This window comes from Indicator indicator, chromosome 13, assembly GCF_027791375.1.
Source record: "Indicator indicator isolate 239-I01 chromosome 13, UM_Iind_1.1, whole genome shotgun sequence".
Lineage (NCBI taxonomy): Eukaryota > Metazoa > Chordata > Aves > Piciformes > Indicatoridae > Indicator > Indicator indicator.
This window is the reverse complement of record NC_072022.1, coordinates 5927080-5953259: the sequence shown is the minus strand read 5'-3', so window position 1 is coordinate 5953259 and position 26180 is coordinate 5927080. Positions and strand designations below refer to the sequence as shown.

General features: G+C 41.5%; 1 protein-coding gene across 1 annotated transcript in view; it reads left to right on the top strand.

Moving 5' to 3' along the window:
• Nucleotides 1-2139: 2139 nt before the first annotated feature.
• PLOD2 (procollagen-lysine,2-oxoglutarate 5-dioxygenase 2) overlaps nucleotides 2140-26180 on the top strand; it is a 51724-nt gene continuing 27683 nt past the window's right edge. Inside the window, 7 exon segments of the mRNA XM_054386179.1 lie at nucleotides 2140-2179; nucleotides 2376-2584; nucleotides 2587-2824; nucleotides 17520-17611; nucleotides 19082-19218; nucleotides 24241-24404; nucleotides 25898-26010. Coding sequence (XP_054242154.1) covers nucleotides 2140-2179; nucleotides 2376-2584; nucleotides 2587-2824; nucleotides 17520-17611; nucleotides 19082-19218; nucleotides 24241-24404; nucleotides 25898-26010 — 993 coding nt within the window.

The window sequence follows — 26180 nt, the reverse complement described above, 5'->3', positions numbered from 1 at the left end:
GGAATGCAGATTGCTAACAATTCAGGAAGCTGTTGTCTCCTGCAGAGATCCTGTAGAATTTTGCCCAAATATCTGCCAGCTGAATTCCATATAGTATTGCTGATCTGTTGAAAATGTGCTGGGCCTGAATAAAAAAAAAAAAAAAGTTTGGTGACTGATTGTGAGGTTACAGAAAATCAGTTTCCATAGAGACTTTCTAAAGTGAGGATTGATTGCAGTTGCTCCCTTTCTGAATTTGCTGACTATTGCTGGCATTGCAGGACAAGAAAACTCCTTGGGCTCCCATGTTCAGAGCCCCACAACTAACAGTAATGAACTCTCTCTCTTCTTCCATGGCTGCTTAATCAAACCGAGTCATTTCTCATTAAGATATTGCCTTCTTGCAGAGGAAAAGGAAGGTTTTATTCTTTATGAAAAAGGCTTGATAAAGTCAAAACTCAAAGAAGAAATTAGTGACAACAGCAAGAATATGAGACTGTTCCTTGGGACATTTGTAGGAATTGTTTATGGAGTGAAACTCTGTAGTATAGTGTGCATACGTGCACATTATATTACACATTATATTATTATTTTATTTTGATTTGACAGTAAATTCTTATTTAGCAGTTCAGAGATTTAAGTATGAGTACACTGCAACTAGTTATACAATACTAAACCAGCTTGCAACAGCACCAGGAGAGCTGAAGACCCTGCAACCACGAGTTCAGGCCTTGAAGTTGGTATTTCTGGACAAAAGTAGCATTTCTAACCCAAATTTCTGTGGAAGCAGGGTGAGACAGAGCCCTTGGGCACTGTGCAGCTGGCAGACCTCAGCTGTGAAGTTTCAGAAGTATTTTCCCTTCCATCAGCCAGTGTCTGAGTGAAGCCTCTGGGGATAGGAGATGTCTTGGCCACATCTGTCACTTTGAAAGCAGTGTTTCGGATAGCTTTCAGCTCTGTTTTCTCTCTCAGGCAAAGCTTGAATTTTCTAAGAACAGTTGAAAATGAAATCAGCTTTCAAGAGACTAAGGAAAATGACAAGAAAATGAAAATGTTTCTAGTCAAAGTCTGGGCTTGCCCTTACAGGTATGAGCTGTCTTTTTATCACCATTCTCTCAACCCACTTTTCTCATACATTAGAAATCCATCTTTGTCAGCTATTTCCTCTTCTCTTGTTATTGCATATTTACAACTTTCTTTCACTAATTCTTTTCATTCTTCCCTGTTAATGTTTACATGTACTTTTTGATAATAAAATGCCTCTTAGGGTTTCTATTGGATGCTCCCTCCTCTATATGCCCCTTGGTTTCCACCTAGTAGTGCTGTTTCAGGACCTGTGTGTTAGTCTCTGATGAAACCACTTGCTTCTTCTGAAAGAGGTGTCTATGTATGTGACACTCACTTGCTGATTTTACTCTCAATTCTCAGGGCTGAATTTTCATCTGCTTCCCATCTCATCTGTGGGAGCTGTGACATCATCTCCATGGTATTCCTAAACGATGCTCAACGGTCCCATCATTTACCCCTGAGACTTTATTGGAGTAATTTGTTTCTTTCATGGCTAATGGTATCTGTTAGGCTGATAGAGACATTTAGGATAAAAAATTGGGTGTCTATCTGACGATTGGATAGGTAGATTTCAGATACATGAATTCTGCTTTCAGCACTAATTTTTGGAACTTTGGTCCTCAAATAATATTTCCAAGGTGCAAATCCACACTGATTCCAATAGGCTGCCATCTGCTTTTATAATTTTACATTACTTTTAACCACTTAAGGTGCTGCTTACAGTGTTTTTTCTCATCTACTTTGAATTGCAATAGGAGAAAGAGTGGAGGTGGGTCAATACATTTCTTGTCACTGTGCCTTCAGTAATTTGGTGATTTACTGTGTGTTCCTTTATTGATGAAAGTGTAATAGTTTTGTATGTTAAGATCAGGCAAACTGTGTTGCTTTTTGGAAATCTGAATGACAAAAGGATGGGACTTTTGAAATCGTTCACAGTCAGGTCAGATGTGTAGTGTAGTCCCAATGCCAACAATGCTATGCCCGTACATGAGAGCATTGTATTGGTTTTGTTGGCTCGTCAAGTCATGACTTCAGTTTCTCGGAGTCTCCTGAACAACACTGAATTTTCAGGAATTCGTTTATCGGGACGCAATGGCAGCCAGCGAAACCACTGACATGTTTCGAGCGGTAGGTGAGCACAATTGTCCATGGGGCCCGCACCGGAGGTGCGGTCCTTCACTCAAGCAGGTACCTAGCGCGGACGCTCCGCGCTGAGCCGAACCAGACTCGCCCCGAGGCTGCTGGGCCCACACTTCGAACGCGCCGTCCGGTCCCGCCCGGCCCGGCCCTGCCCTGCCCTCTTAATCTCCGCTTAATCTCCGCTGCAGCAGCGGGCGAGCCTCCGCAGCGCCGCACACCTCTGGCGGAGGCCAAGGCGGGGCTTGGCCACTCGCCCCTCCCCCGGCGGCGGCAGCAGCGTGCACCCGGGAGCGGTGGCCACAAGTAGCTCCTGTTGCGCCGCCGGGTGCCCCTGTTGCCCGGGTCCTCCCACTGCCATATAAAGCCTGGGGCAGGCGCCGGCGCCCTTCATTTTTATCCGCAGCGGAAGAGGGATAGGGCCCCGGGGTGCGGCGGCTCCTCAGATATCGGTTTTCACTCTCGTTTCCCCCGCCCCACTCTCGGGGGCTGGCGGCGCGGGGAGCGGCGGCAGGCCAGCGGATTTGGAGGGGGAACATGGCGTGGAGCGGCGGCCGGCCGCCGAGCCTCCTCCTGCCGCTGCTGCTGGCCATGGCGTTGCTGGCGGCGGCGGAACGGCGCCCCGGGCCCGAGCCCGCAGGTGAGGCACGGGGCGGTGTGGGGGTTAGGGGTGCGTTGGCGGAGCCCCGCGGCCCCGCCGCCTGTGGAAGCTACATTTGGACGCGGCATGGGTGGGTGCGGCGGGGATGTGCTGCTGGCCAGTGCCGTCTCCTTTGTGCTTGCCGGCTCGGTGACGCTCGCCAGGAGGGGAAAACCCTCCCTACTTCCTTACGGAGGCCGGGAACCGCCGCTTTCCCCCTCTATTAACAACCCCCCACCCCCGCCATCCTCGTTTTCCGCTCCTCACTTTAAAATGCCTCTCTGGGCGCCGGAGCGGGAGGGGGCTGTGGCGCTGGCGTGAGCTCGGCTATCCAGGTTGTTCTCGAAAGGAACCGCTGGCTGGAAGTGTTTTAACCCCACGGAGTGAGTCATACAGAAATAGATGCATAACTCTCCCTGAAAAAGGAAATAGCCCCTAATGGGAAGCGAGTCCTGATTTTCTCATTATCCCCTCCTCCCCCCGGCTTTTCTTTCCCTGATAGAAGGTGGCGATGAATATGTTCTTCCACGGCTGGGAAAAGCATAGCGTCATTTTGTTTCTTCCCTGATGTGTGGCAACCGCCGATAAAGTTTCCTATTTAATGCAGAACTTAGCTGAAGACTTCAGTGACCATTCTCGTCCCACAAAGGCTTGCTTGCTCTTTGCTCATGGTATTTTGTAGTCACTTTAACTTCAGGGAGACAGAAGACAGAAGTTTTATCTCTAGCATGTAAAATACAAGAACGCATACAGGATAGCTCCCGCAGTGAGAGGTGGCCAAGCACACGTATGTCGAACTATATGCCAAAATATATATGTCTTGTGCTAATAGCGTTTTAGAATTTCTACTTCTGACTTTTATTTTAGGCATACAAAGATATTTCGTCCCACTAGATTATTGCCACATGAAATCCAAACTAGTTTCTTTCTTGGCTTGTTTACCCGAGAGTATAATCAAGTTATTTTTAACGTCTAGCTTAATTTTCTTCCAGTGTGCAGAGGGAAGCCCCTTTGTTTGAGAAGCAAGTTTTGTCAACAAGCTCTATTTTTAATAGGAAAACCACTGACTTGGTTTATATCCAGTATAAAATACTGTTTGCTATTTTTAAAGAAAGGTGTTGATGAATACCAGACTTTAGTTTCTTGACGCTTCATGCAACTTGGTGTAAAGCGGTACTCAAAGGCATAATTTGCTTGTTGGATTTCAAAGCAGTCTGTTAGCATTGCTTGCTTCAGAAGCAAGCTGTAACAAGAGTGCCTGGAACTGATTCCCAAGCTGCATCTTTTATTCCTTAATGAGACTTTACTGCTATACTCATAAAGGCTTGGAAAAGTTAATACCAAGAGAACTGCCTGTTGCACAGCAGTTGTTGCTTGAGCAGTCAGCACAGCCCTGTGGCAAACCATCTTTGCAGAAATCGCTCCTGTGCTCCTTTGCCTCAGCTTTGTGTTTCAAGCAGTCAAGAGCGTTGTTGAGCTCTGAAGATACAAAAGTTTCTGTGTTAAAACAACAGTTAAAATATTTCTGGTGCACTCTGCTGCATCCGTGTTGCTTATCTTGTAATGCAGTCCAGGACGTGCAATGGAAAAGATACTTGTCATTGCTGTAGAAGCAGAGGCTGATCTTGGCAACAGATGTGAATTATGTTCCTACCTAAAATATTTTATTGATCATCTGTTCGCATGGGAATGGTTTCATCACCTTTGAGTCTGTTCCTTAGAGCAGCTGTAGAGACTTGGCTGGTGTGCGGCTGTGCTGACATGTTGGAGTCACAGGTTTTAACGGTGTCAAATGGGCAGATTTTGAGGTGAGCCCCATGGTTCGTTGCTGGCTGTGTGTGCTCCTGAAATGTAAGGGAGGATGGGTCGTGAGGGGGTTTGTTGTGGAGGGGGCCCTGGCGACGTGGGTGGTTTTGCAGAGCCAGCGTGGCTGGGAGGTGTGGGCAGCCTAGCAGGCTGTGGGAGCCAGCAAGCCAGCAGGCTTTCTTCCATCCCAGTGACCATTAAATGCTGGTCAGAAATGCTTCAAGCAGTAATTTCTCTCTGGTCTAGCTGTGTAAGGACACATTTGGAGATGCAAGATGTTGCCGTTTATATTGCCTTTTTAGGGGGGCAGGAGGGGCGCTCAACCAAAATGGTCCCTGTGAGTGACAATGATTGATAGGTCTTTCCCTCTGAGGCACCTGTGGAATGCAAACGAGGGAATTTGGTCATTTAACCAACTCAACATACTTACTAAAAGTAGTGGTATACTTGGCCTGCTTGGTGAAGGAGAGGCCATTAAGGAATACCATCACTCTGACTCTCTGGGGTTTATCCAGGAATGCACGCAGCATTTGTGTGCACCACTTAAGATATCTCCCACATACTTTAGACTCCAGTTCTGAAATACATGGTGAATATCAAGCAGTGTGTGGTAGGTGGAGTGTGTGTTTGGAAATCACTTAAAAATAAGCAAACATGGTTGTGGAGGTACAAAGAAGCAAAGTCATTCTTCTGTCACTTATTTTTTTCTCTTGAAAATACTTGTCCTTGAAGACACCCAAAGTTGGCTGTCTTAAGTTCTTCGTAGCAACTAGTTTAGAGGCTGCACAATGGCAGTCTCTGCTGCAAAAGAAAAAATTAGACTTTTTTTTTTTTGGCCAGGGTGTTCATCTTTTCCTAATGAAATAGGAAGGGAATAGTCAAGCCATGGAGGTAGATCACAGTGGTGGATGTCATGTTGCTTCTATGCGGTATACAGTGGTGTTGGATAAGATCACTGCAGCTTTAACTGGGAAATATGTTTCTAATTAAAACAGGAAAAAGTAAAGCAGTATTTGAGGCTGTAAATTGCAGTATAAGATGCTGTGGAATAACCACCATGGTTCTCCGACCCAGGGAGATTTTTGGGTGAAATGTATTCCTGTCAAGAGTCTGAACTAACAGATTATTTATCAAAGTTTTTTTTATATTGGTAGCATATACTGGAGAGTCATGATACGCTTCTGAGTTCCTCTTTTTTGGTTTTTTTCTTCACTACTGATTTCCTGAGCAAAAGTGACTTGGTCACTTTTTCATGGTGAAGTGTTTAGTTTGTTGAATTTTAAAACTGACATACGCAGTATTTGTAATTAATACAAACAAACCGTAAAGGGGAAAAAAAAGCCAGAAAAATGCTAAACAAAAATGGCTTTAGGATTTAAGTGCTATTCCTCTGAGAATGAGTTATATACCTGTGGATCTTGGTATTAATGCACTGAATGAACCCAGTAGGAGTTCTCACTGAAATCAGCTGTGCAGAAAATAATCAGTACCTGATAGAATTGCTCTTTAAATGTTTTGTACATTGCAATTGTATGCATGTTGGATCAGAATTAGTTCTATAAACTTACTATCTGAAATTGCTTGGTCAAGTGCTTGATCTTAAAAGCGTCTTTAAATGTTTTACATGACATGTCATGGTGTCTTGTGTCAGAAGTAGGACAGATGTTTTCAGTGCTACTTCATTATTTGAAGGATTGAGTTGTTCAAGGCAGGGCACTGCCTGTATCTTGAAAGTACGGAATTTAAGTTGCTTGTTCACACAGAAGAGGGATCTTTGAACAGGACAGATTTTTTTCCTCTTTCAAGGTTTGTGTGGCTTTTATTTCTGTTTGGAGGATTTTACATGTCCGGTGTCTGGATATAGGGCCAGATGTGAAACTGTAGAGATTTTTCAAATGAATTGACCAATTGGGATGTTAGTGTCTACTGACATAAACCGTGGTGTCTGCATGGAGAACAGTTAACACTTCAGGATCTCTGCAGTTCCGGCTCCAATGTCTCTTTTTAAGCAAAGCTTAGTTTAAGGAGAGACTGTTATTGCAAATCTTAACTGCTGAGTTTCATTGATAGCTTGATTAGCTGTCAGAAAACAGACTTTAACAATGCCTGGTGCTGTGTGACTGCTTCTGTTTAAACAGCTGGATTTGCTAAACAATAGCTTCAGAAGAGGCATGCTCTTCTCTAGATACATATTTATGAGAGAGACAGAGAGGGCAAGTCCATGAAAAGGCAGAAGCTGAGTAAACTTTCTCACTTAGACAGCTGATGTTAATTGTGTCCCACTCTCAGCTGCACAACCCTGATGACAGTTTATAGCAGGGCCATCCAACTGGCACGTTCAAGCAAGACCAGTCTGTGCCATGACTCCATCCACTTCTGCTCTCAAGAAGATTTTTGTGGTTTGCTTGGTATCTGGGCACTCATAAACAGCTGTAACCTGATCTGTTCCCCACTTGTCAGGAAGTTAGGCAGCTCTCCTTCAAGGAGTTGCTTCATGCATGGCAATGATGTCATTGACTAACAGTTGATTTAATTTTTTTTTCTTATCTGGGAAATAAGGAACATACCTTTACTACAGAATAACTGATTCATTAAACAGGGTCTCATCCAAATCCAGTGAAGCTGATGGAAAAAGTCTTGACTACTGCTGCTTAAAATCTGGTTTTGTTCAGCTATCAAAATGAGGAAATCATGTGTTAGAATGAGTGCAGGCCTGAGCACTGGCCAGTGCTGCACCCAGGACTGACACGGGTGATTGATGAGTGCACATACAGGTCTTAATGAGCTCTTGTGGAGTGTATGTTCAATACTACTAAATTAAAAGAAAGTAATTTAATTGCAGAGACTGAACCAACTTTCAAATGTTTCCTGAAATCAGTTATGTATTTAATAGTGGGAACAACTGCTGATCTTTGTCTGGAAGTGTATGTATATATGCATATACAAAAATTAATTACAGAGATACACGCTGTGGGTTTTTATTCCTTTTTTTTTAACTAGCTTAATTCAGCAGTTGATGATTTCCATGTAATCATTTAAGATGCTATATCTGAGAACAGAAATGATGTGGTAAAAGGCAGGCATTAAGCAGCAACTCAGCAGGCTTGCTGTTTGAGTCAGTACACAGGGAAGAGGGAAATGCTTGTTCACATCCCTGTGGGCTGTGAATTAAAGCACAAGAGAATTTCTTAGCATGAGAAGTCCTCAGTAGTTTCATAAACTTTAGATTCTGAAACGCACAGTTGCTACAGCACTGTTCACCTCTTCATAAACAGATTTAGATGGCAGATATTTAACAGTAATGAGACTAATTCCTTGGAAAACATCAATTTAGATTCAGTTAGAAAAAAAACCCACAACTAACCCCCCCAAATCAAATGAAATTGAAAACTTCAGTGTCCTGTTCAAGCCCTGTATGTTAGCAAACACTAATCTAGCATAAATGATATATTATGAGAAAATTCAGAGCACCTCTTGCTTAATATAAGCATACATTTCTGCTAACCCAGCTTCTTTGTTCCTTTAAAACACGAGGAGATGGAGGGCCCTCTAACAGGTAACTTTTACAGTGGCTGAGGAGGTCGCAACATTACGAGCTATGCAAAGGAGCTGAAAGTGGCAAATTTTACATTCTTTTTACATTCTGAAAACTTCCTGTCTGTACTAGTTCCATTTGCTGGCTCAGGATGCTCTTGGGACTTTTGATACCAGTAATTACTGCTCTACAACATCAGCAAGGTCTAGTTAGCGGGACAGAGAAAGGATTATTCATGGATAGCCCGTGCATTCAGTGTTCCTTGATAACCACAAATGCCAGTTGTGGTCATAAACTGTTCGCTGCAGTTTAAAGGCAGCAGTAATTTTTCTTGGCAGGTTGAATCATTTTGAGAATCAGGTTGTAGCAGTGTTGATACCCATGTAATTGCATTAGTTCTGCAATAACTACGTATCAAAAGACAGACTTCTGTTTACTTGGCTTTAATTTAATATGCCTGGTTGAAAGTGGCAAAGGTACAAGTCTACTAATAGCTATCTGAGAAGAGTGCCATACTTTTGGGACTTTAATAAATAACATTTGTGCTGCTCTTTGTATTTTGCAGTAGAATGTGTGTGTGTATTGGAGTGCAGTGATTAACAGGAGATTTGTGATAACAGACCAAACTTTCAGAAGAGGTCTGTACAAGAAGGTCTGCTTCTTGTGTCCATCCCTGGAGGTGATTAAGGAAAGATTGGATGTGGTGCTTATGTCATAGGCTGGACTTGATGAACTCAGAGGTCCATTCCAGCCTCAATAATTCTGTGATTCAAAAATCTGTCCTTTAAGATTTATTTAAAGCATAGCTTCTTAGAAATCCATCTCTCTCACATGAGTATGTATTGGTATAGGAAATCAGTATGCACTACGTGTTTGGCCCCCCATGACTCTTAACTTGCTATTTGTTAATTCTAATGTAACCTTTTATTTTAAGTCTTGTTACTTTCCAACCTTTTATAGGTTTTTCAAGCATGGATTTTTTTTTTTTTAACAGCAATGTAATCATGGTATTGAATTGCAGAGGATCCAATCTTGTAGGAGATGGTGACCATGGTTAATGGGACTTTGAAACCAGTTTGCCTCTCTGGGAAGCAGTAAGCTATAGGATGAGTGGAGGCATGCAGCTAAGTGTTCTGTGTGAAACAGAAGTTGACTGTATAATACAAATATCAGGATAAAAAAATCCCCAGGACTTCCAAATATGAAGTCGTATTGTTGATGCGCCACTCATCTTTCTTGCTCCTGCAGTGACATGTGCATTCCTTCCCTGAGGAAAGAGGATGACCATGTTTACTATTTCAGCACATCATTATGTGTCTAAAGAATCCTGGGGGAAAATGAATGGTTGTTGGATGTCTGACTTTTCCTCTCTTTATGCCAGACGTTTTATTTAACCAGAAATTCTTCTTTTGGATTACTGCTTTCTTTGACCATATGTACGTCATATAAACTGATGCTGGGTACATACATATGTTTAAAGTTTGTGTTTTTTTCATGTTGTGTACTTAAGATCTTTCTTTGCTGCTGGATTACATTCACCAAGTACATGTATATAGGTATAATTTATAATCATGGTTGCATTGCATGATTGTTTTTTCCTGTCTCCAGCTGTTTGACATCTTTTCAGAGTATGCAGATTTTCAGAATTTTTTTTTTTTGTTGGTTGGTTTGCTACATAGAATCTTAGGAACTCTTACATATAGAGGGGAAAAACGAAATTTCCTGTTGAAGATTCTAATATTGCCTTCCTGAATGGTAAGTGGAAGATTGTGTTGTGCTATAAGTTTGGATTTTGAAAGCACTCTTCAATATTTCAGCGTTTTAGTTGGCTTAACAGTTCTTTGGGTTTTGAACATATGGTCTGAGTCCATATAAATATGGAAGGGGAGTTGTTTTTGGCAATATTAGTGACGCTTCAGCTATCTGCAGACCTTTCACCTGTCTCGGAAACATATGGGAGGATTGGTCTTAAAGTCATTAAAAGTGTGTGGGAAGGTGGTTATCCTAACTGTATTGATTCCATACAGTATTGGGTAGACTGGGCATTCTCTTTAATAGCTCTTTCAAAGTTTTGCAGTGAATTGTGAACTTCTATAAAGGAAACAGCAGTTGAGCTATAAATAAGATATCGTCCAACAGGCTTTATATCAAATGTTTTCTCTGGTTCTCACTCAGAAGATATTGTAGGATATTTTACATTTTCCAGGATATCTTCAAGTTAAGGAAATTACAGGAGGTTAGTTGTATAGCAGCTGTATTCCTAAATGGTCTTTAAAGTTTTATTCTTGCAGAATTTACCAGTTTTATCACAAAGTTATGAGAAACTGTAGATCTCCAATCTCAGTTATGGATTGTGTTGAAGACTATTGCTCTAGGTCTCCATCTCTTTACTGGCTGTTTGGTGTGAGATTATTTTTTTTCGTGTGTGTGAAACTATTGATTTCCCAAAACTTTCATTTCTAGAGATGTGGGAGGTGTAATAGATGCAGTGTGATAGGTGCTTAAATAATGGGCTTGGATGCATCCATATGACTCTTTCAGATGTCCATCTTATCCTTCTTCTCTTCCAGGTATTTACCTGGCCTGTGTCATTGATTCCTTAATCTTACCGATCGCTGCCAAGGTTGCTACCTGACCTTTGTTTGACAGTGTCTGTGCATTTTTTAATTTTTTTTTAATTTTTAAATCCACGGAGGTATTCCTAATATGGTTGCTTTTCCCACAGTCTTCAACAATTTATTTGCTTGCTGGAAACCTCTGGTGAGTTATTTTGCAATCAGTTGTACATCTTTGTTCTTATTTAATGGTGGGGTGGTTGAGCAGTTGTTACTCTGAGCAGTTCTGCACACAGGAAAGTAGACTTCTTTATGTACATGTATTCCAGGAACCAACCATCATTTGTTTACCATTATAAACCACCAGTTTTGAAGACAGGTACATTTTAATGTCATCATGTGGTACCATGCACAGATATCCTTTGATTCTACTCTTGAAGTCCGCAGTACTTGAATCCAAAGCCCAAATATGAGCTCCCATGTGACTCTGAGTGTTATCCTCAGTTTTGGCTGCCCTGACACTACTGTAGTAATGCCTGCAAACCCTGGTAAAAATGATGTGGTAATCTCCATCAGCCTTTATTCAAGATAAGTGAGAACCACGTGGGTGTGTCTGGAATGACTGCAGTTCTTTGTGTGCTTCTCTGCCAAGGTACAAGGAGAGAGGCTGCTACTTAAAGGAGTCCTGCCATGGCAATTCCTGACGGAGACCTTGCCAAGCAAATCACTGGAGACAAGGGCTATAGATTATAGCTCTTATTCCTGGAAATAAATTCTTATGATGCAGTCAGATCCCTGATAGCAGCGGCACAAAAGACTGAGGAAAAGAGTGGGATGGTTTTTATAAATAGTAAAAGCTAATACATTGTGTGTGCTCTCCATGCAGTATTGTCTTTCACAACTCGAGTGCCAAAGGGTTTCCAAATTTGCATGTAAAAATGAATTGTTTGTCACTGGATATACTTTTCTTGGCCAAACACGTGCTCTCTTGGGCTTACTTTCAAAACAGAACAGCTGTTTTCTGAATGTAACTATTGGGAAGCTGTCTGAAATAATTGCTGTCTAGTAAACTTCAGGATCCTCGTAGCTGGCATGAAGTTCTTCAGAGTTTGGTGTTGTGTTTCTTTTTGTTTTTTTTTTTTTTTCCACACCTTCCTGTCAAACTTCAGTATATGGTTTGCATTTCCTTTTTACATAAACTGAGTTGACTTGTGGAAGTAAATGCCAAGCTTGGTAATCCCCTCCAGTGACTGCCAAGATGCCTCTGGCAGGCTGTGTGCTGGGGGAGCCCAGCCCTGTGGCAGCCCATACCCTCTGCGGTGTCTCAGTACCCTGCAAGTGCGGAGGGCTGTGACCACCTGCTGTGTTTTTGGCTTCGTGTATGTTTGCATTTTGAGGATGCTGTTACTGTTTGTTGGAAAATATTACTGTGTCAGTGTGAGCTGAAATTCCCCCCCCACCGACAATAACCAGGCTAGCCCAGTCTGGAAGCAAATGAAGGCTGTATTTACAAGCAGAGTCTAAAATCTACGATGAAATGCAATGAATATGTACAAATATACAAAATTCACAACATTTACAAATATATACAATCAACAGAAAAAGCACAACCGATCTCCCTTTGCTTCCCCCCAAGGGGACCCTCCCAAAGGGGCCTCTCTCTCTCCCAGGAGCTTCCCCCTCAGACCCCCCTTGGACAGAAAGCAGAGTTAGTTAAGCAGAAAGTTGTTAACTTAGCTGCCAAGGTCAGTGTGTTATCTTCAGCCAGAAGAGAAGAAGAAACAGCAGCCAGACAGCCCAGCAACTGCCCCCACTGCCGAACGCAGAATGTGCAGAGTGCCTACTTTGTTTTGGGTAGTAGTTCTTAAACATTTCTATCTATCCAATGGAAGTGTTTAGAACAATCGTTATTTTGCTTTCTTACACCCAATAGTGACTTATTTATACTCTTTCACTTTCTCTGTTTTGAACTTTGCAAGGAAAAATTAAAAAGACAGTTTCAAACCATCACAATTACCAAGAGTGTGTATTCATCCCCTTCGTGTGAGGGGGTTAGGCTTAAGAACCTGGATAGTTAAAGTCTGTGTAAGACTACACAGCAGAGCCGTGTAGGGTAGACACCTGGGTAGAGGGCAGGGCAAGGGTTTGTGCCGAAGTGGATGGTGAAGTAGGGACAATGCTAGCTGCAGCTGGAGAGTTCATCATGCTGTTTTTGCAGACTGAGAATTTTGCACCTTGGTCCTTGGAGAGTAATGGGCCATAGTGGTAACTCAGGATTTGAGTAACTGCAGGGTGCTTTCTGGTCAGGTTCTTTGAACAAGTGGAGCCCAGGAACCAGCACAATGATGCTGCTGGGGACTCTGGGCAAATCCCTTCACTTCTCTGTGCAACATTTAGATGTGGCTCAGCCTGTGATAAGGGCTCTGTTGCTGCAGTGAACCTCTGCACCAGCATGGCTTTTTGTGGGACCAAACCTGTTCTGCACAGCAGAGAGACGTGGGTGGCTGTGGCTAACAGAGATGTAGCTGAGCCCATCCTGAAATGGAGGTGGCACTTGTATAAACTTACTCCCCTGGAATCTGTGTTCTGCTTGATGATCCTTGAGTTCATGTAAGTCACTCTGGACTTGTGTTAGTAGACACAACTGGGACAGGTGTTATAAGAGGCTTTTGTACCTTAACGTAGCAAACAAAGAGTAGACTTCTCAAAATGAATGAAGTTAAAAGGTTGGAAAGAAATGAGCAGAAGTACATGGTCAGAAGTGTTTTCTTCACTCACTAGAAGAAACAAGTATCTCCTGTGCTACACTTAGTGGAACTCTGCAAGCAAGACTAGGTCAAGTTGTCACTTACATTTAAATAAAGTCACAGGAGCCTACAGGAATTACATTAATCTTAGCTTCCTGTTTTGTGACTGCAAACCTGACTCAGGCAGCCTGCTTAGATTGCTTCTTTGGCTGTGAGTGTAATACATGTTCATTTGCAGTTTCATGCAAATGTAATCTGCATTATTTGTCTGCTTGGCTTTCTCTGTTTTATATAGCTCAGGCTGAAATCCCTTATGATTTGGCACATCTTCCTATTCCACAAAACTCAAATAACATATTAGGCTTTGTAGTGAATCTTGAAATACATGAATGGTGTGTAGGTGGAATTACTGTAGCTTCCATTAAAAGAGAGTAATAATATCTCATAAAGAACAGCAGATTTTGTTTGGGCTTTTTTTTCTTTTCCTTGCCAAACTGTATTGGTACATTAATTTAGAATCATAGAATCATGGAGTGGCTTGGGTTAGAAGTGGTCTGCAAAGGTCATCTAGACCAACCCCTCTGCAGTGAACAGGGACATCTTCAACTAGATCATGTTGCCCAGAGCCCAGTTGAGCCTCACCTTGAATATTTCCCAGGATGGGGCCTCAACTAGTTGCCTGGACAACCTGTTCCAGTGTTCCACCACCCTCACGCTAAAGAGCTTGTTCCTAATATCTAACCTAAATCTACTCTAATTTAAAACCTTTGCCCCTCATCCTATTGCCTTTGTAAAGTCTCTCTCCAGCCTTCTTGTAAGCTCCCTTACAGTACTGGAAGGCTGCTCTAAGGTCTCTCTGAAACCTTCTCTTCTCCATGGTGAACAGCCCCAGCTCCCTCAGCCTGTCCTCGGAGAGGTGTTCCAGCCCCCTGATCATTTTTGTGGCCCTCCTGGACCTGTTCTGTCAGGTCCATGTTCTTCCTGTGTTGAAGGCTCCAGAGCTGGATGCAGTATTCCAGATGAGCTCTTACCAGAGCAAAGTGACAGAATCACCTCTCTCAATCTGCTGGCCACACTTCTTTTGATCCAGCCTAGGATGTGACTTGCCTTCTAGGCTGCTAGCACACAGTTTTGGCTCGTGTCCACCTTCTCATCCACCAGCACCCTGGAGCCCTTTTTTGCAGGGCTGCTGTCAATTTCATCATCCCCCAGCCTGTATTGATACAGAGGATTGCTCTGAACTAGGTGCAGGACCTTACATTTTGCTTTATTGTACCTCCTGAAGTTCACCTGGGCCCACCTTCCCAGCCTGTCCAGGTCCTGTCCTTCAGGCTCATCAACTACACCACTCAGATTGGTATCATCTGCAAATTTTCTGAGGCTGCACTCAATCTCGTTGTCGATGTCATTGATGAAGGTATTGAACAGCACTGGTCCCAGTGCAGACCCTTGAGGATCACCACTTGTCACCTGTCTCCATCTGGGCATTGAGCTGTTGACCAGTACCCTTTGGATGTGATCATCCAACCAATTCCTTATCCACTGGACAGTCCACCTGTCAAATCCCTGTCTCTCCAGAATGTTGTAAGGGACTGTGTCAAAAGCTTTACAAAATACTTTGACTTAGTGACTATGAAAGGAATATGGCACAGCCTAAACTGCCATTTACATCATGTTGTCAAGTATAAATTTTGAAAACTCTGCTCTTAGCATGCATTGGGAAGGGGTAGATGTGAAATATGTCTATCCCAAACCAAATTCCATGGTTACAGTCAGTGCTTGACTGGTCATCTAGGAAACATTCAATAATGGATTTGCTTGGCTTGGCAATGCAGTTTGGTATGATTGAGTTCTTCTGGTTCCCTCTAATTTGAAAATGTGGTGCTTGAACAAAAATTAATCATAACTTAATCTGTTCTATAGAGAAAAATCATATCCTCTGTCTTTAGTTCTGTTTCAGTTGTAGTCTGAGATATCATGTTCTTTATTCATTCTGTGGTGACTTCTGTGGAATTACTTTAGCTTGGATGACATTCAGAATAAATGATCTTGAAGTAACTGAACCATTATTTCTGTGTCAAGGATAGGTGTGAGTCAGTGTGTCTGTGAATGCATTGCACTGGAATCCTCTCTGGAGATCTTCCTGGCCTTCTGAGATGTGCTTGTGGGATTTTTCTTCTGATTTTTGGGTACACAAGACTGCTAGAGCAGCACGTAAGGGGGAAAAAGCTAGAGCAATTATCTTCGAAAGCTGTCTGTGCCAATTTTTTTCTGTGGTTTAGTTGAAGTGATTGAATAATTTCAAGTATTTCCACTTTCTTTGCTGTGAGTATCAGTCTGGTTCAGTAGAGCAGGCAGTTAAAATCTTTACTAGGTCTGTTGAGGAAAATAAGTTGTTCCCCCACCCCCCCAAACAACAAACAAAATTGTTGACCCCCACAAAAAATTGTGGACGAATGTGGGAGAGGTCTGTGTCTGTATATGAAGAACTTGGGCAGTGTCAGTTAAAAAACGTAGGAGCCCTGCATAAGGCACAGAATATGTTAAGGGTTAGAGTTTGTGCAGTAGGTTCTGGGCATGTATAGTGCTGTCACTGCTTAAAGGTTACATCAAGGAATGACCAGGTAAGAACAAAGCCATTAGGTGGACTGGATGTTTCAGAATATATGGAAACTCCATCCAGGTCAGGAAAACCTATCAGCTGGGGACTGATAGAGAAAGTAAAAGAAAGCATCATATATGTTTGTCTTACCATTGCTCTTCCTCCATGCACTTTGTTACAGCTGCTGTTGAAGATAGACTAGCTAAACCACTGTCTGACCTGTTAGAAGTGTTCTTGGAGGTGACCTGTGGACCAGGGCTGAATCTAACCCATGTTGCAGGGGGGAAAATACGAATGGCTCCTGAGACTAGTCTCTGTAGTTTACCTGCTGTAGCTATTTTTGACAGACGTGAGTTTCATTAGAACAAATGTTTTTCATGTTCCTCTGCAAGACTGGGCAGAGATGCACTAGAAGTACCCTAGTTGCTTGGCTGCAGAACATTGTATGTGTAATTTGTGAGGCACATTTCTTCTACAAAGTGGGAAGCAGATCATCATCTTGTATACTAATCTTGATGGCGTCAAATAAAACCAAGTGGCAAGTGGTGACTGTTTTGAATCTTCTTAGGATGTCATCTAAGGCATCTGAGCACTGATAAGTGTATGGTGGTGAGTGAAGTTGTTGCTTGAACTCAGGCTAGACTGGGGAACTTCAGTGTGTTCTGGGATCCAAGCTGATTTGATGAAATATTTGATGCTGGACAGGGGTACTGCCTTTATCATAGCTTTAAATTGTGTGCTTTGGTTGCGTAGTGTATTGCAGGGGGTGCTGAATGTTGTTGAGCCATTGGATATGAAAAGAAAATTGGGTTGCATGGTCATGTGCCTGCATGAAGTAAGAGGGTAAAATGAGAACTTAATTTACAGAGGGTCTGAATAAATAAACAGCAACACTTGCTCTTTTGTCTCTGCCCAAGGACTTAAAAGCACTAAATATTACCAGTTTGGGGACTGGTTCCCATGGTTTTTGTGGTGATATTTTTTTTTTGTTGTTGTTGGTTGGTTTTGTGTTGGTTATTTTTCCTGTTTTTGTGAAGAGTATGAACAGCTTGCTTTAAGGTGAGCTACTGAGATTAAGTGGAGTTCTATGGTACCATTCAGTCCTGTGATAAAATCTCATAGCATTAGCTCAGGTTGAAAAGTAATGTTATGTCTGTTTTGAAGATTCTTTCCTGGCCAGTAGTCATACTAGCTTTATTTTCATGTCTTGAGCTAGTTGCTTGCAGAATAGATAATTTCTTTACTTCCTCTTCCTGAGGATAATTTTAAATACATCACTTCTTTTCTATAGCAATTCTTGTTTGCTAGTGGCTTATGCCTGTAATATGACAGTATATTTGCCTCTTCTTTGACATGCAGGCAAGTAATAAAGCCCACTGCTCAGTATATTTGTTTATTCTAAACTGTGGCCTGAAAGCATTAATATGTGTTCCTTCTTTTTCTCCCTTAGACAAACTACTAGTTTTTACTGTAGCAACTAAAGAAACTGATGGCTTTCACCGTTTCATGCAAACTGCAAACTACTTCAACTACACAGTAAAGGTACTGTATGTTTTCAGACCAAACAGTCGCACTGTGCAGCCTTTAAGACAGAAAGAGTGCAATGGTAGTTGAAACGGCATTAGCTTCCTTGCATGCTGGGGCAAAGAAAGACAGTTGCAGAGCTTGGAGGCAAGTAGGGCACTTACACATAGCCCTGTTGCTCACCTGGAAGCCCCACCTGAATGATCACGGAAGGGTGCTTCTTCCACTGCCTCAAACTGTTTTAAGATGAGCAGCAATTGTGATCAGCATCTTCAGTCACTTAGAGGTTCTGTCATGATTTGTCACATAACCTTGCTTTTCAGTGTGGCTGATTTTATTTGCATGAATGTTTCTGGAAGCTGCATAGCACTTTGAAGTTTTGGATGTCTCCTTTCTCCTTAAAGAAGGCTAGATCCCTGCTGCAGTGCAGGAGGGAGGGTCACAACTGAAAGTTTCACAGTTTTTTCCCAGGAACCTGGAATTCTCTGAGAGAACAAAATGTTTCTATCATTCTTGCCAGCATTTTCTGCCTTGCTCTGTGCCTGCATATGTCACATACTGAGATTGGCCTCTGTGTGACCGTGGAGAAAAAGGGAGGACACTAACCTTCTAAACCTTCTCCAAAAAGATTCTGCAAGAGAAAATAGAGATAGTATTACGAAAGTTTTCTGCTTGATTGCCACAGTGCCTATACTATAAATAGGAAATTTCTTGAGTCTCTGAAGTTTGACTACTACTCCTGAACCTGGCAGACTGAAAAAAAACTTTCTTAATATGATAATGCTAAAGCACTTGAGAGGCGTAAACCTTGGATACATCTTTTAGCATTGCAGATTTGTTCCAAAACATCATGCAATGTAATTTTTCCACATTTTAGAAGTTCTAAAAGCAGTATGTTTAAGAGTCATAAAAAGCCTAAGAATTTCCTTTTTTTTTTTTTTTTTATGTAATTTCTTCTAGTGCTTGGCTAGGGATTAGTTTTGCTTAGCTGATTTTTAGCAACTAGCTGTATATTGGGGAACCTATCCTTTCCTTGTACAAAACTATTGTGGAGAAATTCAGAATGACTGGAGCTTGCAACTTGTAGTAGTAATAACCCTGATCCACTGAGGTCTCTGCTCCTAAAGTGTTTGTATTGAATTTTAAAAGTCTCATTTAGAATGTTTTTCCAATGCAAAATTCTATACAATTAGCTTTTTTCTTTTTCTGAAGGAGATACATTTGAATAAATGGTGGTAGCAGGCAATTGCTCAATTCTTAGTTAAGAACTGTCTGGCTCATGTTTTTGCAGTGATGTCATTGTGCTGAATGCTGCTTCAGACATGGAAAACTGAAGATGCTGGAAATGCTGGCTTGCTATGCTTTAATGTGTTACTTCTACTTTAACATCTGCTTTCAATAAAGATCTGCTTTAAAAAGCCTCGTGTTTAAGGGTACTAGAAGAAGTGTGGGGTTTTTGTGTTTTTTTTTCCTTTTTCCTTATTTCAGGTACTTGGAAAAGGTGAAGAGTGGAAAGGTGGTGAGCTGCCTAACTCTATTGGTGGAGGGCAGAAAATTCGACTGCTGAAAGAGGCCATAGAAAGTTATGCTGATCAAGAGGACTTGGTTGTAATGTTTGTTGAATGGTGAGCAAACCTGGCTTGTTGCCTTTGCATTTTAGTCTGTGTAGGCATGCAAAAGTAGCTGCTGTGACACGCTGAAAGTTTCATGCTGCTTTTCCCCCTCTTGGTTTACTGGAGAGAGTTTGCTTCCATTTTTCTCCATTCATTAAAATATTAGATTGCTCCTGGGGCCATGGTTACTTTTTTAATGGATTTACAAATGTAAGGGTTGTTCATAGTTCTGCTTCCTCAAGGGGTAAAAAAATGTTATTGGGAACTGACAGGCTTTTAGGGCAAACATTTGTTCTTTCCCTGTTTAGTTGTGGTGAGGGCAGGACGTGGCTGTCGGCTGGGAGCATGGAATGGGAGGGGAGCAGAAGTAGCTCCAGAAGTAAAGTGTCTGGTAAGGGCCAGAGTGTGATATTGTTCCATGGAGTAAGTGATATAGAGGAAGCTGGAAAATGGACCCTAGAGAAAAACATTTAGAACCTTAGAAGAGTTTCTTTTTATGTGTTAGAGAACTGAGACAAGTCTTGGTGCCAAATATATCCCTGTGTCTGTGCTGTCTGTGATGGAAGGCTGGAGAGGCAGTACTGCTGCAGGTGCCAGATTATTGCTCATAGCACAATTATTTTTGAACATCCTCACTGGAGGACGGATAGGTTTCTCCCTGTCACAGGGAAAAGGGAGCTTGCTCAAACCTGTTCACATCCTGCTTTTTTTCCCCTTGTTTCCCTCTGCCTTTTTTTTCCCCCTTTTCTTTATTTTTCGTTTCCCTCTCCTTTTCTTCTTTTGCTCCCTGACAAGAACATGAACAGATCAGCTAAGAATATAGTTCACAGTAACCTCTAAGCTCTTCCATACTAGCATTAAGTACAATAGGGTTACAACTCTAAAAGAGTCACTGCTAGGAAAGTACAGGATTTGGCAGGATTTGTACAGCAGACGTCACAAGAGAGTGTTTTGACAGTGGTAGTTGCTGGAAACTTCAATCGTTGTTTTGCATAGGTTAGTTTAGGAAAGTTGGAGTAGCCTCTTCAACTGGTAGCAATTTTAAAGATGAATTTCTGTTTTCAAATTCATTATTCTCATTCATTACTATGTTTTCTCCCTGTATGGTATAATATCTGAAGTTGTTACTAGAATTGGATATAGATCAAGTTCTTCTCCAATGTAATTTATTCTCTCAAAGGGCAAGTTGTCTGCTGGCATGGGGATGAGAGAGTACAGAGAACCATGTGTGTGGAACTGCGGATGCCATAATCCTTGCCATGAATAATCACAGGATTTAAGGCCTCCCAAGTTCTTGTAGTCCATAATCCCAAGTATTTATTGATTAGAAGCTGGTGGAACTGATTCCAGATATGAGAAAAATTAGTTTGCTGATTCTAGCATTATATTTTAAGTCTAATGAGCTTTTTAATTCCCAGGAATTCTGGTTTGCAGTTTAAATGTTGATCAGTATAAGTTTGGAAAAGACAAATATAGTCATCATCCTTTCTCTTTCAGGTGTTTTTCATTATATTCACTGTGAAGCATTTGGAATACTAATCTTGGAGATGGGGAAAGGAAATGTCAGCTTTGCTTACTGTAACTAGGGAAAATAATTTCTAGTGAACCTCTTTACTTAAACTTACCTTTTTGCCTTTTTTTTTTTGAGCATTTTTTTTTTCACATGGATCACAGTTCTGGAAATAGCTTGAACTCCTGTGGACAGCTTGGGTCTAGGTGCAGAAAGTAAAATGCTTTGCCTGCATATGGAATTGCTATTTAAATTAGCCATGTTTTTGCAAAAGCTGACTAGTGGTTTACTTTGGATCATTTCAGACTGAACTGACTAATGGCCAACTGATGCTGTTACTATTTATCCAGGATTCTCACAGTCCTCTATTTGTGTCTTAGAAGACTTTTGAAGGCTTATAGTTTTGCTGTTTAGTTTTGTTTGGTTTTTTGTGGTTGTGGGTTTTTTGTTTGGTGATTTTTTTGTTTGTTGTTTTGTTGTTGGTGGTTTTTTTTGTTTTAAAAGATTTGTTAGAAAGTGAGAGAGAATTACATTTTATACATGTCTCAAAGGTGTCATTCTAGTGGCATATGGTGTAAATGATGAAATGGCTGTGTGGCTGAAGAGTGCAGTTAAAAAAGATGAGATCCAGGACCTGAATTGCTGGTTGCCAGTAAGCCCTCTTTCATTTGCATTTTGAGCTCTTACTGTGCAACTCCAATAGCAGCAAGCCTTTTTTATTCTAAAAGTCATGGATACAAAGTCTAGAGGACCCAAGCCACCATTTCCGTGTTCTGCTGGGAGTATTGCGTGCATAGCTGGGATGCTGTGCTGGTGCAAAAGAGAAGGGCTGCCCCTAACTAACTGCACAGGGGGCTGGACTAGATGACCTTTAGAGGTCCTTTCCAACCCAGACCTATGATTTCAGCCCCAAGCATCTGCCATCTGAGAGCTTCAGGAAGTGGGATTGGAGTTGTGGGAACTTTCTGGGTTTCTTGCCTTTTTTCTTTTTTTTTTCCTATCTTCTTGCTTTGTGGTTAATTGAAAGGATTTATGAAGGACAAATACGAGTCTCTGAGCTTTTCCCAGCCTGCCAAGGCAGCCTGCTTTTTTCCAGGATGTATACACACTTTTTCTTCCCTGTCAAATGTAGCTGAGTCATGTGCCTTGCCCATAATAACAATATAAGTATTGAGGATAGTGCTGGGACCTGTTTTTTGATGGTCTTTAGTGGTGTAGATCTGAGGTGAATCCCCCTTACAGTTGGAGCTGAGTGCTGGGTAGACTGAACATAATCTAACATAGCACGTAGGCAAGGCAAATCATAGATTTATAGGCTATAGTTTGACTCTGGAAGTTTTCCTGTTGCCTGGGAAGAAAAGCAAGTGAGGCTCAGAAAACTCAGGTGGAGGTGTGGTGGCAGTAAATCAATCACCTCTTGACGAAACAAGAAGGCTGTGAAAATTAGTGGGAAATGTAGGTCCATGCAGGATTCATACTCCTACATAATAGGTTAGTGTGCAAAGTTTACAGTAATGGACAGTGCAGCTTGGGCACTCTGTGCTTTGTGTTATGAACTGTGCTGTATGAAGCAGTATGTCCTGTTCACAACCAGAGCCTATGGCTAGCCCAGTATGTTGCTCAACTTTGGCTTTCTTTTACAGAATGACAGCTCTTGGAAGCAATGTTCCAGGGGTGTTTTCGTTCCTTCCTGCAGCTGTAAGTTGTTGCAGCAGCAGCACTGACCTGATCAAAGAGGAGAAGCACAGCCTGCCATAAACTATTAAGTTAAAGCCTCAGACAAATCTCTGTTTTTGTCTGTCTTCGACTTGTCTCCTGTTTTCTCGCTTGTCCTTCAGGCTCATTCTGCTTTTGAATTGTGCTATACCAACTGAATGGAAAAAGGAGGGAAGTGTATTCCTGTATATCTGGGCAGAAACAGGCAGTTTTTGCAAAACTGGGGAAGCTCCAAAATGTACAGTGGTTTTTCTTTCCCCATGTGTTCTTCTGCCAATGTTACAGAAAAACAAAACACTGAGAATTTTCAGAGGCCGCTTACTTTATATAGACTACATAACACACTTCCTCTCCAGGATTCATACTTTACTTTGCAGTGGAAATCTTCCCTTTTGCATTTGTAAGCCAGCTGTGCTTCAGTTCTCAGGCCAATTGTATGAAATCCTCATCAAAGAGGAGACTTTTTAAATTTCAAAACTGTAATAAAGAAGTACCAGAAATCAATAATGGTTGTGCTGTTGGCACTATGGCTGGGTAGTACATTGTAGTGCAAAAAGTTGTGTATTGCTGTACTGTTCCTTTGTCCTGTATCAGGACTGATGGTTATCAGTCACTAAGGCAGGTATGGGGAATGAGAATATACCTGCATTCAGATGAGGAAGCTGTGAGGTTGCAATGCTGCCATTAAATCCAAATATTCTGTTTCTCTACCCAGAGACATAATTGCAGTATTACTGTGTCCTGGTTTCATGTGGTGTAAAATGGTTTAAGTGTTTTGTACAGTTATATGTAGATCTCAAGTACAAACAAAGGAACTTTATAGTCTCAATAATTTAAAAATTTATGTATATTGTATTTTTATTTTCGGTTGGTTGGTTGGTTGGCTTTGGGTTTTGTTTTTGTTTTGTTTGGTTGGTTTGTTTTTTCCTTCCAGAGGCATTGATTTGGATATGGTTCAACAACAAGAAACCACAAGTCTTGTGGTACTATATTCTCACATAACCTTTGCCAAACCCATGCATGTTTCTTTCTGTTTTGAGAGCACTGATCTTTGACTGTGGGTAACTGCTAGTTTTAGAGATGAGCCCTCCACCTTTAGGTCTTTCTCCTCAATATAAGATGAGATGCAAAACTCACAAAGGCAGATGAAGTTTTGCATAAGTAGATACTGTGAAGCCTTCTGAAGTCTTCGGCACACTAAACAGGTAGAAGGAGAAATTTACATACTGTCAGGACATAACAGTTTAAATTCATGAGCAAATAAACTTTATTTAGAAATACCTAAGTCAATTCTTGATAAAACCTTTCAGAAGAAAGTCAATGATCTTGTATTTTGGAACAAGATCATCTAGAGCTTCCCAGTGAGAGCTGCCAGTATCATTTTATGGTCCTACTCTTATTTTATTCTCTGTTTTGATTATTTTTGTTGTTGTTGTTAAACACATACAGTTTTCTAAATGTGAAAGTACTTTTTTTTGGGGGGGGGTGTGTGTCAAAATGCAAGGAATGTGAAAAGCAGTTTCAGGTGGACAAATTCTGAAGGAAAAAGAATGTCCAAAATGTGCAAGGAGGTAGAAAAAAATACTGTAAATAGAAGGGGAAACTGTATTTGATAAATAGTATTAGTTGAAGTTTTTTGTCCTAGAAGGGTATAGGATATTTATATAGTGATAAAACATGTTCTAATGAATCATTTTTTCAGAATAATAGGGCTGTCTGTCTTTTTATAATTTGAATAATCCAACCACTTGTTTTGAACACAGAAGCATTAAGATTAGTCTAATGGATATGTTTTCTGTATTTTTCAGCTATGATGTTATCTTTGCGGGAGGCCCTGCAGAACTGCTCAAGAAATTTCAAGAAGCTAATCATAAAGTGGTCTTTGCAGCAGATGGACTGATTTGGCCAGATAAAAGGCTGGCTGATAAGTATCCTGTTGTCCGGAGTGGAAAACGATTCCTGAACTCAGGAGGCAAGTGTGACTCTTGAGCACATTAGACTCTGGAGCTTGAACATGACTCACTTCTGTTGTGTGTTTTGTGTATTTGTGTGTAGAACTGTTCCTGAACTTTCCAAATATCAAATCAAGGACTGGATTTGGTGTCCTTTTCTCCTCTCCTTGACATTTGAATAGCTCCTCTTTTGTACTTAAAAATAGTTTTCATTCAAACTTATCTAGTGTTTGTTGGCAGTAACTTATAAAAAGCAGATAAACTAACAGTCTGAGCAAGTGACTGTGCCTTGCAGTGAAGTGCTGTGTAGGGATGACCCAGTTGCTGCCAAATGAATCTATCTGAGAAACAATTTAGTGTACAAGCCCAGGCAAAGCCTTACATGCTATTTTTAGGCACAGTTTAGCTAGGTCACAGAATTTTCTGCTTTGGCTGTCTTGTTCTAGGGGGATCTCTGCATACAGAGTGGATATGCTCAGCCTGGCCTGTCAGTGTGGCTTGGACAATCATCCTGGGTTCAGCTAGGATAGGGTTAATTTTCTCACAAGAAATTGGGAGGGCCCACACAATGGGGTACTTCATACCCTACTGCCCACTGTATAAGGGAAGGGCTGGCCCAGAGCAGGGGTGACAGTTTTTGGAGCCAGTGGGGTCTGGCAAGTGGGTTGTGTTTTATTACTCACTTCATAACTTATTTTAAGTAGTGTTATTGTTATTCCTGCTGTGTCTTCATCCTGTGTCATTCTGTTAAACTTCCCTTATCTCAACCCACAGAATTTCGCATTTTGGTTCTTATTTTCCCTTCCATCCCAGCAGGGGTGGGGATGGGGAGGGACAATGTGGGTGGCTGTGTGGGGCTCAGCTGCTGACCAGGTCTAAACCATGGCAGCAGTGCATTCCAAGAAAATAGTGTGCTGCTCCTGTTAATCTCAATGACTTGTTTACTTTGGAATCCTCCTTGAGATGTCAGCTTTGGTAATAATTTTGCAGGTGATTAATACATGCACTGCCATTGATACTGTTTATAACTGCTACTGAGCACATGATGTTACTTCTTCTAAGTGCATGGTGCTGGGCAGCAGGCAGATCGATCTTCCCCCACCTTCTCTACCTCACCTATCTGCCCTCTTTTTTGGCTTAAACATAACATGTATTGGTTTTTAGTTGAATTCTCTTTTTAGTTCTGGCAGGATTAGGTTCAGGCTTCTCTTCCAGCAAAAAGCAATTGTTGAAAATGCAACTCTTGCTTTGTGGTTCTCAGGACCATCCTAAAGTGATCTGTTTCCTATTTTTTCCTATTTAAAAAAATCAGTGCAAAAATAATCCTCAATTATGAACTGCTTAAAATAGAACTGGTGCATATCACAGGAAGAAAACTGGAATTTTGAGCCAAGTTGTATGAATTTCATATGTTGCTGGCATGAAAAAGTCCAGATGAAGTTCCTGACTGGTGGACAGCATTGGCAGAGTAGTGGTTTTTGTGGAAATAACTCATTTGTATGTGATGTTGCAGGATTTATTGGTTACGCTCCAAATATAAATCACATAGTGCAGCAATGGAATCTGCAGGATAATGATGATGACCAGCTGTTTTACACCAAGATCTATGTTGACCCACTGGCAAGGGTAAGTAGTGACTGTCTTTCTCATTTCTTTCTGCTTGGAATAACATGCTGCTACTCTTAAAACATCAGAGTATAAAAATAAAAGGAATGCTGTCTCTTTATTCCTGAGTGCCATATTGGCGGTTGTTTGTTCTCTGGAGGTTCCTGCTGTTGGAGTGATGAACAGGCTTC